Source organism: Microtus pennsylvanicus, chromosome 7 (assembly GCF_037038515.1).
Source record: "Microtus pennsylvanicus isolate mMicPen1 chromosome 7, mMicPen1.hap1, whole genome shotgun sequence".
NCBI classification, from domain to species: Eukaryota; Metazoa; Chordata; class Mammalia; order Rodentia; family Cricetidae; genus Microtus; species Microtus pennsylvanicus.
In genome coordinates, this window is record NC_134585.1 from 19,487,277 (window position 1) to 19,504,897 (window position 17,621).

The following is a 17,621-nucleotide window of genomic DNA, read 5'->3' on the forward strand; positions in this document are numbered from 1 at the left end:
AATAAACAAAACATAATTCTTCCTGTCTGCTGGACGTGAATTCAGAGAGGCAGACATCTGGGCCAGAGCAGTGCTTAGCAGCAGACAAGAGTTCCTCAAGTGAAATCCCTTTCGGGACTGGAAATGAGCTCCTCGACAGAAGCAGCAGCAGTTGATGAGAGGTTTAACTTAGGCGGAGACGGCACACAGATGAAGCTTTGTCTCCAGATGAGCACCAAAGGGAAATAAACCTAAGTCTCCAATTCGTTAGGCTCTCCAAAGTAAAACTCCAGGCTACTTGGAGCAAGCTCTCAGAAAGATGCACACCGTTTCAAACACAGCCTGTGTGCAAACACTTCACAAACAAAATCCATGGTAATTGAGAACATTTTCAAAGTAATAGATGAGAGAGAATGATTTTTTTTTTTTTGCCTAAGGTTCCCAAGCAGGGGATTTCACAGGCTATGAACAGTGTTTTCTGGGTTTTCATTTTTTTGGAGTAGAATACACAATATGTTTGCAAATCATTCTGTCTTACACACGGGAGAATGTAGAAGACATCTACAAAAAGGGAAAAATGAAAAGGAAGATAAAATCCTCATCACCTAAAAACTTACGAGCCACCAACATCTCCACAACATGACATAATTCAGTTAACAGTGCCATGAGATGTCTTGATCACATACACTGTGACTGACATACTCTCTATCGTATTCTACTGAGTAGAGACCAGAGATCCTGCTCAATATTCCATGCACTATTCAGGCCCCATTCCAACAGCTATGCCAACCATGTGAATGGTGAGAAGTCTCTCCCCACAGATGTGCTTTGTGCAGAGATGCTGAACCCTGGCTCAGAATGACCTCGGGGTCTCTGCAGATTGTACAGGTAAAACTAACAGGGGTGCTTGTCTGATTCTTGATATTTCTCTTGCTTTCAACCCTTATCAAGGAAATGATAAGCAACAGAGCTATAATGGGGAGTTCTACGCTATCACACAGGATCACTGAAGCTATTCTGCAATTCAAGGACTTTATCATCCGGGATATGGCTTAGTAATTTGTATCTAAACTTCAAGGTGTTAGATCAATTAATTTTAGTGCTCTTTTTAATTTTAATAAAAAGTAATTTTAGTCAGTCTGAATGGAAAGTAACAGCTATTATTAAAGAAAAGAAAACATACCTTTTCTTCATATAAGGGCTTTACTAACATATGCCCTTTGAATATTCAGTAAGGGTATACAATTTTCTATTAATTCAATTATATATATATATATATATACACACACACACACACACACACACACATATATAGTGTATATGTGTTTTGCACACATGTATATGTACACCACATGTGTGCTCAAGGAACCAGGAGAGGATGTCAGATCCTATACAACTGGAGTTACAGACTGTTGTGAGCTGTCACATAGGTTCTGGAAAGAAACTCTAGGTCCTGTGAAAAGTAGCCAGTGATCTGGTGATATTGACCACTGAGACATCTCTAGATTCCAAAGTATTTTTTTAAGCTGGTAAATTTAAATGGACCAGCAAAAAGATAAGTAAAACTGACTCAGGAGAGAGAATTTAAATCAATCTGAATAGCCCATGTCACCTAAAAACCTCCTATTCTACTGACTGTCATAAAATCTACTTGCCTTCTCTGCCACTTTGCTTCTCTCTGTATCCTGAGAGATGACATTGACATTTGATCCCTAGAAAACCCTTCTTATTACTCTGATGAATTCTGAAATTTATGCACAATGTACTCCTATGCATCAAAATGTAAATGTAAATAAATGTCCCAGTATAAATAAGCAAAAGTAATCCAAGACACTGATTTGGGCAAAGGGTTCTTAAGCATGAATATCAAAGCACTGGCAACAAAGATAAAAAAAAAACAACAACAACTGCAGCAAGTTAAAAGATTCCACATAGCAAAGGAGAAAATAAGAGACAGTTCACAGTTTGCAAGAAAATATTTGCCAACAATACATATAATAAAGGATTAATAATTGTAGGAACAAAAAACTCAAAAGAAAAAAGTCGAAGGACTTAAATATTTCCCAGGAGAACACAAACAAGTAACCAAGAGGTACATGGAAATTTTATACCAAGAAGTACCAAAAAATTCATGACTTTTGGCCCTCAACTGAATTCTGACAAGCTAATCTACCACGTTACCCTGTTAGAATGATAGCCATCAGAAAGTTGAGAGTATATTGGCAGTAGTGTGAGGAAACACAACCCATAGGTACTATTAAGTGGATTCTAAACTAATGAAGTAAGCAATAAAAGAAAACAGTAAGGGATTTCCTCAGTAAATTAAGAACAGCATTAATATGTCATATATCAGTTTCACTTCTGAGTATTCATCTAAAATAATTAAAATCTATTTACCCATGAGCTGTCTACTTTTCCACGTTTACTCGTACCATTTTCTATAAATCCAGAGGGATGAGATCAAGTGTACATTACCAAATAAATGGTTAAAGAAAATGCAACATTTGTACTTATACAATGGAATGCTATTTAAAAGACGTGAATTCTGTCACCTGAAATAAAATTGACCACAGCAAAATAAACTAGTACAGAAATTCCACATAATCCTGATTTAATGTAAAGTCTAAAAGAGGAGCTCTCCCAGAAACAAACACTCTTCACTATTGGTGTGGAAGATCAGTGGGTGAGAATAGGGAAGATGATACTGACCAAAGAAAAGTTTCAATTAGAAAGTAGCTATAACCGTGTGTGTCTGTGTGTGTAGAATAGTTTGTATTTAAATTAAGCACTTTGTATTTCAAAATTGTTAAGAAAATATTTTTAAAATAAACACAAAAATAAATACTGAGTGACAGGTCTCTTAAATAAATAGAGTTAATCATCCCACTCTGTAAATGTATACATGAAAATACTGCATTGGATCCCTATGTGTGTAAAGACTTAACTATTTTACAATTGAAGAAATAATGCTACAGATTTGTGTGTGTTACACAGCAAGGAATAAGAAGGCAGCTGAAGGGTTTGGCAAAGTGGCAGAGTAGTTACTGTCAGTGTTCCCTGGCAGAAGTTGCCACCAGTCACTCATTACTTTAGAGTAGTGTCCTAGCAATGTAAAATGAGATTTATCAGTCTCATGTAAACTGTTAGGAAGAAAGACCTGCTTGCAGTGTGGAACTGGAAATGGGAGTTCTTTGGAAACAAGACACCTCAGGAACTTTTCCTGGTAAGCTGTGTGCAATTTTTCTTGTGGTTGTGGCCAAATGCCTGTTAAGAAACAGCTTAAAATGGGAAAGACCATTTTGATTTCCAGGTGAGTTAATAAAGTCTATCATAGTGGCCAAAGAATGTGTGGCTGGAATCTGCAACTTTCTGCCTTCAGCCAAGAGACAAAGAGCAGACAGGAAGTAGGATTCTTAAGTAATCCTAAAGCCTGTCCCCGTTACCCAATTCCTCCAGCAGGACTCTATCTCCAAAGGTATTCCAGAACCTTCTAAAAAAGGACCACCTGCTTAGCACAAATAGGGGCCATTCAAGCCAGTATATCAGTCTTCATAGATCACAAGATAGATGTGTACCACACAATAGCCTAACACTCTAAATGTGAGAGAACTCAGACCCACGTGCTTTCCTAAATTAATAGCTTAGGAAATCAAACTCCAAATTATTAACTCAGAGTCCAAACTTCAGTCTGAAAAATTCTACACTAACAATGAATGTGATGATGGGACATGAAAATATTTATGTTGCATGGTTGAAAGAGACCCCTTAGATATGAGATTCCTCAAATGCTGGGCCTATATACAACCCTACTGAAGAATAATTAGTTACTGATGGGGAGAGAATGGGTGCTGAGGAAGACCCTCAAAGGTAGAGAAATGTTTGAGAGGAAGTCAAATGCCTAAATAACTGAGGTAGAATGAGGGGGTTCTGGAAAGAAACCAACATGTGGAGTGTAGAAGCAGGAACAATATCTAAAGCTCTCTCACCCAGGGCAGTGATGGACTGAATGTAATGTTAACAACAAAAATGACACTCAGACCCAGATTCAGTTTTTCGAAGTATGGTGGTTGTCTTGGGCTTTTGCTGCTGTGAAGAGACACCATGACCACAGAAACTCTTATAAAGAAAGGGGTATCAAACCGTTTCAGAGGTTCAGTCAATTATTATCATAACAGGGAGCATAGTGAGTGTAGGCAGATGTGTTGCTGGGGTAATAGCTGTGAGTCCTATATCTTGCAGGCAACAGGAAGTTTACTGAGATATGGTTGGTATCCTGAGGATAGGAAACCTCAGAGCCCACACTTGCAGTGATACACATCCTCCAACAAAGCCACACCTCCTAATAGTGCCACTCCCTATGAGATGATGTGGGCCAATTACATTCAAACTACCACAGTGGTAAATATTATATCTCTTTGTAAACTTCATGTTGGTTTAAGGTAGAGAATGGGAGATAAAAATAAAAGAAGGAGACAATGTCAGAACCTGATGCAGGAATGCAGGTGATAAATGCCGGTTGCTGAACTAAAGAGGTGACCAGAATGTCCTTAATGCTCCCCTGAGTATGAATGAACTTTCAGTAATTCCTCACTGGACTCCAGGACTCTCTATCTCCCCTTTGTTAGAACACTTGCTTTGTAACATTTGGGACTGTAAATTATTTCTTTGCCTCTTTAAGAAACAAATATTTTTGAAAGCATCTTGCCCATTTTATAGACTATAAATGGGTTTTTCTATAAGGTAAGAATTGTCCATTTGAAATCCAGTCAAGCTAGGTTCTCTCCTATTTCCCCCGAAGATGAGGAGCCTACCTTCAGAAGGCATATTTCATCATGGAAAGAGAATTCACCACAAAAGAAATTAACTATTGCTGGTAGTCAAAATAATTAGCAAGGTTAATGACTTTCAATTCCTATAATTTAACCTCTGGAAAATCTTCAGTCCATTTGTGGTCTTTTGTTTTTAAGCAAAATTGAACACAGACTACATTCTGACTTTGGTTGCCCATCACAGACAGCAACCTAGGTCAAAATCTTTATGAATGTGCATCCTTAATAGTGGGCATTATGGAAATAATAGATAAATCTAGAACATTCTAAAGAAAATAGGAGAAGCAGAATGCATTTTGTGGGAAGTTATAAAAGGACTACAAAGTTACTCTTAGATTTTGAACTACATTTGCTGAACTTTTAAAATTGCCACAAGAGTACATATTTGGAGCAGCTTATTGAGGTAGATTGAAGCATGTAACCTTCAAAACAATGTCACACATGCCAATGAGCCATCTCTTAGAGGGAAGAGCCAAGCCTGTGTCTATGTGTAGACAGAGCCTAGGAGAGAGGACCGCACTAGGCACTGTGAGCTAATGAAATAACAAATCTTGCTACTATGGGAGAATGTCTAAGAAAGATGAGGAGGACTGGGGAACCTTGAGGCCTAGAACAGAGGTTTGAAGGAACTTGCTGTTCATAACCCTCAGAGAAGGGCTTGATGAAATACCTAGGTCCGTAAGTGCTTGCCTTGCAAACATAAGGGCCTACATTTGATTCTCTTGACTCACAAGAAAACTGGCTCGTGTGGTGTCCACTTGAAATCCCCGTGTTGGGGAGGTGGAGGCAGGAGGTAGTCAGTCGGCCAAATCGTCTCAGTAAACTCAAGGTTAATACTACAGCCTGTCTCTAAAGTTAAAGTTAGATGACACCTGAGGTGGTTGCCACTGAACCTCACACACAACTGTACACACACACACACACACGTACACAGTCTCTTGACTGAAGACAGAAAGTAGCAGAGTGATTGATAAAAGCAAAACTGAAATGAAAGAGACTGATGATCAGAAGTCACAACCTTCTGTAGAAGGACTGCTGCATCATGCAATTTTACCCAGGTCTCCTTGCACTATTTTTCATAATAACCCAGCTCAAATTATATCATGAAACAGGTAATGAGGTCACGTCTCTTCATATGCTATATGGTAATTTGTATTGGAAGCATATTCTGATAATAAATAGGGCTTATAAAAACCATTCCATTCTTGATTTTAAGCAAACCACCTATCTGTGGCAGGTTTTTTCACACTCTCATAGCAGAGGACATTCGGCTAACTGCCTGTAGACAAGCAATAATGAGGTGGTTATTGGTATCACCAAGAACTTGCAGTGAACATCGATAGTTGTGTTTTTTTTTTAACCCACCAAGAATCATTTTAAGATTTGATATGCTCCAGTTCATTTGCTGCTGTTGACATTTTGAGGTTGTGTCCAGTAACCTAGGCAACTGTTCTCATTTCTCTCCTAATTTGTTTCTATTTATAGAGCTTATACGGATTCAATGGCAGCAAAGACATTTCTTTAAAGCAGAGTAGGTTATAAGCTACAATACATTCATGCATAAATATTAAATAAGTGATGAGCTCACAAATAAAGGCTGTTGCAATATATAAGGCTTGGGAGCCCTTTTTAAAGTGGCAGAACTTCATGCTGAAAGATGAGCAAACAGTGGCTGAAATTAAAAATGTGCTTCATTTTGTTCACGCACACAAACGATTCTAGCAATTAGAGGCAACAGCTTCAGATACCTCCAAACAAACTTTTGGCCTCATTAAGTACTTGTGAATGAGTCTCCTTTTTACCACTCTTTAATCGTAAACAGACAGGGTCTGGCATAATTGTAGGAGACAGTAGACTTAAAGCTCTACTGGCTTCCAAGCTGTGTGGGTGGAAGAAAGAAACACTGGGCACTTCCTGGGCTAAATGAAGAAAATTGTCATTTTTAAAGGTTTCCTTGGAAAACTCTCTGAAGTGCCAGGATGAGATTCCCTGTCTCTTTTCCTTAACCAGTATATCACAAAATATAGGAATTCAACTTCTGTGCAACTTTGAGGTGTTTGAGAACACCAACATGAGACTTTCCTGTCTCCATCAGGGGTCTCAACCACTTTTGTAATATATAGTTATGAATCCTCCTTTTTGTAAATGCAACCTTTCAAAAGTGGTTGAAACCTCTAATGGAGACATAATCCATGGGTTGTCAAGCTACCAAAATGCTGCGAAGAAGAAAAATTCCCAGATGACAAGACTTAAAAAAAAGCAAGTACTTGGCAATACTTGGATAATTTTCTCTGATTTACTCAATGTTAAGGAGTTGACTAAAAGTCTCTGTGTTAGATCCTATACAGCCATAACTGTTCTGTGTCATTGGAAATTATATCAAAGCCAAATTCCTTTTAAACTCTTGAAGTGTCTCCTTACTTCTTACCCTTTTCAAATAAACAAAGAAAGGAGCAGAACACTTCAAAAGACTTTTGGTAATGGAATATTTAGAATGTTAAAATTTTTCAGTACCATGAAACAAGTGTCCTGCTGTACGTCACTAACTAGGGAATAAATGTTTTAATGGATGCCTGAAGCTATACATGATATCAAATTTAATATTCATACGTGCTTTCTTTATGCACAGATCTTATTATAAAGTTTAATGTATAAATTAAATTGATGGATATCAAGTAACAAAATAGAGTATTTGTAGCAAAGTGTTCAAATTGCCAACATTGCTGCTCTTCCGACTTGGGGCAGTAGTAAGTAAAATAATGATTACTTAAACACAGTGATGAAATGCTAACACCAATAAAGTAAGCATGAAAATCAAGACGACAACGTGGTTGCTAATGAGATGGTGGTATACACCAAATGGATGGGAAGAAAAAGGGTAATGAAACTCCCTTTTAGGAAGGAGTAATAGTGAGCACATATAATGTAAAATTTATGAGTTGTTTATATCTGAAAATGTCCATTTAAAATTTATGAACTATGTTTATCTATGAGGCAACGAAACTCTAAGAAGTAAAATTATGGAAGATTATTTAGTCTTACAGTACCAGAATACCAAAAAATAAACATTGATAGAATATACTCTCTGTGCCAAGAATTGAATTAATTTCTCACATATATAATTTATCCTTGAAAACTCACAAAATAGATACTGTTAGAATTTTACAGATGAGAAAACCAGAATCAGAAGTAGACATTTTAAGTCTATTGTAAATAATACAGCAAAGACTTGAACTTATTCTTTTGTTACTATAAATACCTTATTCTTGACATTTACATTATCAGCATTTCTAGAAGCTGAATCACTTCTCCATGCATTCCAATCCCTACATTCTCTCAATTCACTTTATCAAACACCTCTAAATACATAGTCATCCCCTGAGAAGGTTTGAGGAGCATTCTCTCAGTTGCTCTCTTATTAATGCTGAGACAATTTGCTGAGCCTCAGCTGCCCCTGCTGTCCCTGTGGCAGAAGATAAATCAGGGAAGTAGATGAGAAATTAGATTTCTCTTCTTTCTATTATTGAAACAAAACAAAAAGTCAGCACAATAAGAGGTTGTAAGCAACGTAACTGCCTCTCTTCTTGGGAGTTCCATGCTGGGAGATTTGAGTTTTACTCCCTACAAAGTCTCCTGATTTCCTACTCTATTTCCCTAGAACTCATCTATCAAGGGTAAGCAATCTACCACAGGAGACTGAGTGATTGGACTTCACCAGATGGATGCTGAACGTGAATCAACAAACTGATTTTCCTATTGCTAGATCTTTATCTAGGACATTTAGAATTTTATAAGATTCAAACAGGTGTGATTTAATGACCTGATCTTTGGTTTCACAGATCGTTTTCCCAGTGGACAGTTCTACTATTAATTCTATACTATGTCATGAGAGCTTTGATCTGCATAGTAAATGTGCTATTCTAAAAAGTGTGTCTTTCTGTGTGTGTATGTGTGTGTGTGTGTGTGTGTGTGAGAGAGAGAGAGAGAGAGAGAGAGACAGAGAGACAGAGAGAGACAGACAGACAGACAGACAGACAGATGGAAGACGGAGAGACAGAGAGAGAGAAAACATAAAACCTGTGATTTTGTCATAATCAACATGATTGGAATAAACTACTTAAGTTCTTTGAATCTCCTTCTCTACTCTCCAAAATTAAAGAGAGAATAATAATAAACACAAACTCCCAGTCTTTTGTTAAAAAGATACAAACATGGAGATGGTGTATGAACTTTGGTGTGTTAATCAATACTTAGAACTGCTATGTTTATATAAAAATGTAAATTCGCATGGATTTAGTTTAAACTTAAGAAAAGGTGGATTCATAAAAGCTTTACTAGAGTAAGTTTGGGAAGTAAGTATATAACAAGTCTTAACAGAAATCTATTTTCATGCCTCTTTCATTTGAAACTTTAATATGAAAAAAGTCCTATATTATATTTGATTAAAGAAAGAACAGAATAAACAATCATCTCTGTGAACAATCTTTTACAAATCTATTATATAATCAAGCTCCTGGACCACTGTGGAACCTGTTCAGTAGCTATAATCACAGTTTTGGTCCAGAGAATTCCCATGTTCTATATTGAGATAATCACGTTTGCTTGGCTCTCCAATTGCCACTTCATGAAGAATGCACTATTGGTCATTTAATATTTGTCCCACATTGTCTACAGACTCTGAATCATTATTTTTAGTTGCAGACCTTTGCAATACCCAATGGCATTTACAGCTGATGACAGCTATAACAGATGATGCTGAGCCAAAGCTACTAGGAGTGAAACTTAGGAAATAAAATGATAATAAATGTCACTCAGTGCATAAGTAGTGTCTAAAATTTGTTCTAGTGCATGTCCAATATAACAGAGTATGTAAAATACAAGAAGCAGAAAAATGTTGAGACCTTCATCATACAAGGAACACTAATGTATATTTTGTGCCATCATATGTTGGAAGTGTGTGATTTGCTTTTTGCTTTTACTTTTACAGGAGGTTATGGTTAAGAGATAGCCTTGTGTCTCAGAAGAGACATTGGATTTTGGACTTGTAAACAGTGTTGAGATTGTAAAAGATTTTGAGAACTTCTAAAGTTCAACTAGATGCAGTGTGAGTTCTAATACGCCTATAAACCTATATGGATCAAGGAGTAGAATGTGATTTGAATGAAAATGGCTCACATGGGCTCGTAAATTTGAATGCTTGGTCGTCAGAGAGTCGAACCTTTTGGGAAGGGTTAGGAGGGTTAGTAGGTATAATCTTATTGGAGGAAGTGTGTCACTGAGGGTGGGCTTTGATGCTTCAAAATTCCATGCCAGACTCAGTCTCGCACTCTCTTCCTCTTGCCTGTCAATCAGGATGTAAAGTTCTCAACTTCAGTTCCAGCACCATGTCTGTCTTCTTCCTACCATCATCATCATAGACTCACCCTCTGAAACTGTAATCAAGTCCCCAATTAAATGCTCTCCTTATTAAAATTGTCTCAGTCATGATTTCTTTTCACAGCATTCAAATAACTAAAACAGTTACGTTAGTCTGAGCCTCATTAATTTTAGTAAAGCTGAGATGATATTATCAAAATATCACAAAGTTAATATGAGATTTAAGAAAACTGAATGCAAAGTTACTGTTTCTTGTACCTGAACACCCACCAAAGCAGAACATGGCAATAGAAGGCAGTTGAGTTGGGGACTAGATTTTGGCAATAGTTCCATTAGCTGAAGGAGAATAGTCAGGAAAGAAATGAGAGTTGTTTTATCCAAAGAAATATTATCAAGCTATTCATTACTGTGAACTTTTAAGTTCAGTCCCAAAGGGTACCCACTGGACTATCCTTAAGAATTTCCAATCAACAAAAAGAAGAGACTGTGTTAGTGATGAGTAAAACTGAAGACTGTCAATACCCAACACAAAGGATTGGAGGTAGATATATGTGATCCACAATGATCTTCTAAAACATCTTCTAGAATTTCACATTGTAAGTATAGGCAAGGATCAAGGGGAGACAGGGAAGACATCTGAGTCACTTGGGATATACATAGTGGAAAACTAAAGGAGCAGAGGTATTAGTTATGTGAACTATAATTTTGCTCCCAGCACATCTGATAGCCAGTGGTCTGTCTTGTTGCTGTTAGTGGTGAGGTTGTCACACGGAATCCCTTAAGAGAACACAGGTTGCTATGGAACTCTGGAGAGGGAAGAAAATTCGCAATCCTGGGAAATTTCTGGATGGTCTTAAAACTATAAACATTTCTAACATTCCTAGGAAAGACCTATAAAAGGTCCAGGAAGAAGATCAACAGGGCCATCTAGCTGGCAACCAGAACAGAATAGACATAAGTAAACATCAAAATAAGATAAGATTTACCTTGTCATATGCAGCTTTAAGGTTTATAAAACCCTCTACCATGTGTCATATTATTTGACGTTACTAGGGAAACATGAAAATATCTGATCTAATCTTCATTTTATACATGAAGAAATATAAAATTTATTCATGCTAAGGCTCTAAACCAAGGATTCATTGTCTATTTTTGTAATACTTGAGTGTAAAAACACCCACGTTCATCCAAATGCAAAATATTCCCTTTGTGTTCATTAAAATTCCTTCTCTCAATGGCTTGTTGGCCTTCAGACTTACTTTGATTCTAGTGACACAATTATACTCTACCAGCTACTGGAGCGGAGTTTACCTTCACCAAAACACATTTCTATGGCTACTTTCATGGCTCCATCTCTGAACAATGATAGCAGCCAAATCTGAAGAAACTTACACCTAGATACTATGTGTTCTAGACAGTTCCTGGCAGGAATTAACTTCAAGAGGATTGGCAAGTCAAGTAGTCAGTAGAAACCTGAATCTCAAAATGGAGCTTCCATCCCAAACATTACCAACTACTTTATGGCTATACAAAAAAAAAATGGTGTCTATTTTCAGAACAATGTACTCAGGTGAAAGAGAAACATGGACCTATCTTACTACAAAAATAGAAAAAAATAACTTTTTAGTGTGTGTGTGTATGTGTGTGTGGGTGTGTGTGTACACTTTGAGGGAGGTACCTCTATGTTTTGAGGCCACTAAAGAAGAAGAAAAGTTACCATTACTGACTCAGTAAGAAATTTTGATTCCTATTATTTCAGAGTATATTTACAAAATCCTGGATCTTGTTCCTTACACTCAACAAACATGCATGAATTTCACTTTCATAGTCAGGATTTTTATATTATCAAAAGCAGTTTGGAATGATTCCTTACCAAAAATTAGAGCCCTCACTGTGATTTCTCAAAACTGAAAATATCCTTTTAGCTTGCTATACCCATAGTCTGAGACCTTCCTCTCTGTGCTTCAGAAAATCAAATCTAGATCCAGGTGTCTGATGTATGAGAGACTTTTGACAGGGACCACTCACAGCCCACAGAGGTCCCTCTATAGGGAACTTACTCGGTCAGTTTTCCCTTCTGTCTGAATGCTGGTGTGGCTACGGACCTCATGATCTTCTTCAAGGTCAGAAACATCCTCTAGTTCCTCTGGAGTCTGTAAAAAGAAAGCAAAGCACAGAGGCTATAAAATGCTGCTGTCACTTTAAAAAGAGACTGCAGGACCTCCGAAAGGTGACTATCGAGTCGAGATATCATTTTGAAATCCAACCCCAGCTATGTACACAAGAGAGGCAGTAATTCATATAAAGTTCAATGTTTTCACACCAGTATCATAATAGATAAAGGGGAAACAACTCTACTTAAGAATGCATATACAGAAACTTGTCCAGCCACACAGTAGAGTATAATTTTTGCATAAAGAGAGGTCAAATAGTTATTCATGTTACACAGTAAATGAAGCTTGATTATATCATGCTATGTGAAAGATGCTATTATAAAGAATACATAGACTGTGACATGAAATTATTGAAACATGAAAATCTATTGGAAACCAATTTGACTAGTATTTTGTGGGAGAAAGATGCTAGGACTGTTAAATGAATACATACTTTCTCTTTGGGATGTTGGCAATTCTGAAATGAGAAAATGGTGAGCACCTGTAGACCATATTATACACTCAAAATGTTGCTTTTGCTTTGAAAATGAAGAACTTTATTACATATAAATTATATTCCAATAAATGTAGAGTAGAAGGACAATTAGAGATCAGACGGAAGATTTTCAGTCAGTGCAAAGCAATTTGCCTAGCCACTATATGGTTACTTTGAACCAAGTTGCTTAGTGTTAATAAATCAGACAAATTTCACAGGTCAATAAACTATCAGATGCCACCACACCTATCAAGAAACTGCATTTTCTAGGAACTCACATGAAAAATAACATAACTTAAATTTCTCTGTGTATTATCAATAATTAGCCAATGTGCATTCTCTTTTTTCAGCATCAGTTGAGACATATCTTGCTTGGGGAATCTGTAGATAGAATTGGATAACTGAGATGGTTTGCTTCATGTCCCCAGCTTGTCCTTGTCATAGCTTATCACACTTTAGCTCTTTATTTGTTTTCAACTTGGCAGCTAAATATTGAATGCCCCACCGTGGTAGGAAAGAATCAGGTAATTGCACTTAGCAAAATAAGAATTTAAAGGTAACTGCTGTCATTACTTCAAATACAGATAAAAATGCATACGAATCATGAATATATGTTTCATTTTACACAGTCACAACCTTATACTATGATGTCTTTCATATAGAATTCTAGTGACAAATCTAGTAAAAAAAATAGTTTTATACCAAAATCATTCAAAATGAAGTAAAACCCAGTCTGTTCTGTAGACATGGCTACTGAAGACAAGCCTCTTTGGACCAATTCTGATTTTCCTTAAACTTTGCTTATTATACCTTATTTGGGACATTTTTATGATTGCCCAGTGTCTTCCTTCCTTTGATACCAATCTAAAGATGGCACAGGTGCTTATTAGTTCATATAATGGAGCAAAGTACCAATTTCTTATCCAGTGTTGGCTCCAGGCAATTTATCGCCCAATGCATCTTTTTTTCTCAAACACTTGCAATGAGCAACCCCCATTGCTTCCCTGCAGAATCCTTTACATGGATTGCATCTGACTGCTAGCAGATATTAATATTCCCCTCTCACTGAGGCCTCCAGTGTGTTTGTCTTTTGTTATCTCTCCAAAGATCTTTTGCAGCTATGAGTAACAATGACCATGGAGCAACTGATTCTCTCTTCCCAGGTATTAATAGCCTGAGTTCAACATCATGCAACTTCTACAAAAAACCACACATTTCACTCTTGGCCGTTTTGTGTAGTCTCACAGGAGTTTTGAGAAAACACATTTCTACCTCCCTCCTTGATATATCCACCAAGTCTTCGGATATATGAATATATTTTTTGCTGAGCAATTCCCCCTTTTTTTATATTGTTGTTTTTAATTGAAGACTGATGCCTCTATTGCGATCTGTTTGTGTGTTTTGTTTATTAGCTGGGTTGCCTCATCATAGTGCTACATAGATTCATCATTCATTCCAATATTTAATCAAACCCCAAATAAGGCAAACCAACTAAAACTGTGACTGCTTTCAGAAATCTCAAGGACCATTTTTGTTGCTGGAAGAGATAAGCCTACCAATTACACCCACATACTTCCGTACTTTCTTTTTATGTAACATGGAACTAATATTTTTCTTGCAAAGCCACCAAAATTGACCCGTTCTCTTCATGAGCAAAATCAGTGGGAGAGTGTTCAAAAAACTTGCTGACACAATTCTACATTCTGAAATGCAAGAGGTTAGAAGGCAGTGCAAAATAAAAAAAAGTTAAGAATATAATGTAACAGTTTAAATTAAGTGGAAGCTAAGAAAGAAGAGTTTCTTAATCATTTTTCAGGGATGCAACTATTAACTTTTTCAGCTCTGAAAGCAAAGAATAGAAAGAATAAAATGGGATACAATATATAATCATCTCACAAAATAGAGCTCTTCTCAACTATTGACTTCAGAAAGCTAAAAATTTAGAGGCTGGTGGTATGCTCAGTGGTAGAACGCAGGCTTAGGGAGTATTCTAGTTTCATTTCTGATAAAATACCTCAATCAAAAGCAACAGAGAGGAGAAAAAAAATTTGTTTGGCTTAAACATCCCAAGTTACAATCCTTCATTTTGGGCAAATAAAGGTAGTAACCCAAGTAAAAAACATCACATCCTTAGACCAAGGCAGGCACATAATAAATGCATCCTGGCCTGCTCGCTTTCAGCAACCTTTGTGTTCCTTTCTGCAGTCCAGGACCTCCTTCCTAGGGAATAGTATCACCAACAATGGGTGCTGTCTTCCTACATCCATGGACAAAATTTTCCTCCACATACATCCCATTGGCCAACCTGATATAAATAATTCCCCATCAAGACTCTCTTTTAAAATGATTCTAGTTTGTGTTGGCTTGATATTTAAAACTAACTACCAGCGTGGGAAAGCACATGTGTCTCCAGTCAATCATCACTCTTGTGATGGTAGACTGAACTATCGTAATGGTAATTCTGCAGAGCTCAAAAACCCAATAACTTTGAGTAATGCAAATCTGAATTTGGATTCTGGCCATCCCGTAAGGGACACTGTACATCCTGTGAATCTTTTAAACTTTTCCTTTCCTCAGATCAGATTCTAGGTAATATCACCTATGTCAAAAGGTATTATGCAGCTCAATTGTACTATGGTTCTGCCAGGAATAAATCAGCAGACAGAGGTGTGGTATAATCTGATTGTTTCTCTGTTATTTCCTTCTTCCTGTATTATCTAATTCCTATGTATTTTTCACAAAATTTTACACAAACTTTGATGCTTCCAATTTGATCCAAATTTATTTTCAGACTGTGACCTTAGAGAGCCCACTAAATACCTCTTACTTCAGAATCCCCAAATAGCATGTTGTGTGGATAGGGTGGTTACTAAACACCTGTAGTTATATTTGTACAATTACACCTACAGAATATGAGTGTGTTAAACAGAATTTAATATAATTCTGTATATAATGTTTTCCTTATGAAGCAAGTGACAGGGATTTTTAATTAAAGTTTAGTTTTTCTTAAAATTAAAATGACCTTCTTACATGACTTTGGAAAGGGTTCACCCTAGAATGCCTTCTAAGGGATAGTGGGGATGAGTTGCCTTTTTAAGTGTACTGTGTCTGAATCTGAACAAAAAAAGGACAGTTCAACTGCCCCAGGAATTTTTAAAGGTTCTAGGTATTAATTAGTTGTTTCTTATATCAGAACCCAATTCATTCCATGCTTTCCTCTCAGAATTTGCTTATTAAAAAGCCTTCCTCGGGGAGCCCCAAAGTGACTTGAAGTAAGCTTACTACCTAATAATAATAGAGACTCAATAAACACATACTAAAATATGATTTAGTAAACAGGAAAGTCTGACTTGCCAATATCATCTATGATTATAAGCAGTCTTTATTTTTCTTAGATATTACTTCAGTTATGTAAAAGGGCACAAATACTCAGGTATGACACTTGAAGACATGCCTCCTGGGAATTTTGTTTGAGGTAATAAGGAAGCATAGAGTAGGCACTAAAACTTCAGGGGCAGAATAAACTATAGATACATACATGGGTAGATGATTTATGGACAGACAGACAGACAGACAGACAGACAAATTTCTTCCTCAGGAAGGAATTTTATTATCTTTCAGCATTGTCTCCTTTACTCTTTTTGCATTGGCAGTGAGGTGAATAAATGGTAGTATAACCAGAAACTCATCTTTTCAGGCCTTACAACCATCTAAAGCTGAAGTTTTAAAAAGAAAATTGATGTTCACCAAAGAGCTACGTAACAAGAATAGATAAATGAAAACTTCAGGGAAGAGAAAGGGGAGGGAGAAAAGGAAAAACTCTATACCTCTGACCCCAATTTTACTATCCTTAATGTTCAATAAACCAGTGACCTTCCTGACACAGTTCCCTAGTTCTATTCCCCAACTTCTCTTTTATTAGAACATTCTGCCCCATTATAAGGGATAATGATAATTATTCAATTTTGTACAAGTATTTTTGAGAATCATGGTAATTATGCAAACACTTAGGGCAAATCAGAGCCTCAATCTCTCGATCAGGAAGCTAGCCATTCCTCTGCTCAGAAGACATCAGCGAAACACAACAACTGTGGAATGCACAGATCAATTCAGCAGGAGGTCATATAAGAAAGTGGCATCATTAATATGACTGTCCCTATTCAGCCACCAGATGAGCTTGTAATGGAACTCAAATACTAAGAGGAGCATTCCTAATTCATGAAAACTGTCACCAGATGAGACTAGCTGGAAGCTTAAATAAATACATAACAGACAAATGAAACCATGAGAGATAATAAGGTTTGGGTGAAAGCATATTTTTGGAAAGTTCAAATAGCAATGTCTAGATTCAAACCAAGCTCTTTGACATTCTTCTCTAGGAAGAATAGGAGAACGGGACAGTCATATTTAATTGAACTCTTCATGTATAATTCATCAGCAAAGTGGTGCCTGGCAATCCCATATTCCTTTTCTCTTTCAATCTTAACAATTAACATACTATTAATTCTTACTATTTTGCTACTATTAATTCTTATTATTTTGCTATCACAGTAGAGAAGATCAACCCTTATATTTAATAGGTCACAGTTCAGTTTCACATGTCTAATAAAGGCTACTTCAAAACTGGGCCCAAAAGTTATTTCATGGATCATGTGACATTGTAGTCACAATTGAATGGCAAGTTTGAAAAACATAAGAAGTGACATGTGGATTACAGAAGCTTTAAGGAAGCTAAGAACATGCTTCAGTAAGGAAAGTGTTTGCCAAGCAAACATGAGGACTTAAGCT

General features: G+C 36.7%; 1 protein-coding gene across 4 annotated transcripts in view; it reads right to left on the reverse strand.

Moving 5' to 3' along the window:
* Ctnna3 (catenin alpha 3) overlaps window positions 1-17,621 on the reverse strand; it is a 1,278,003-nt gene that overhangs the window by 122,987 nt on the left and 1,137,395 nt on the right. For all 4 annotated transcript variants that reach the window (XM_075980084.1, XM_075980083.1, XM_075980082.1 and 1 more), the window contains exon 14: window positions 12,245-12,337. In XM_075980084.1, coding sequence (XP_075836199.1) covers window positions 12,245-12,337 — 93 coding nt within the window. The remainder of the gene's footprint in view (window positions 1-12,244; window positions 12,338-17,621) is intronic.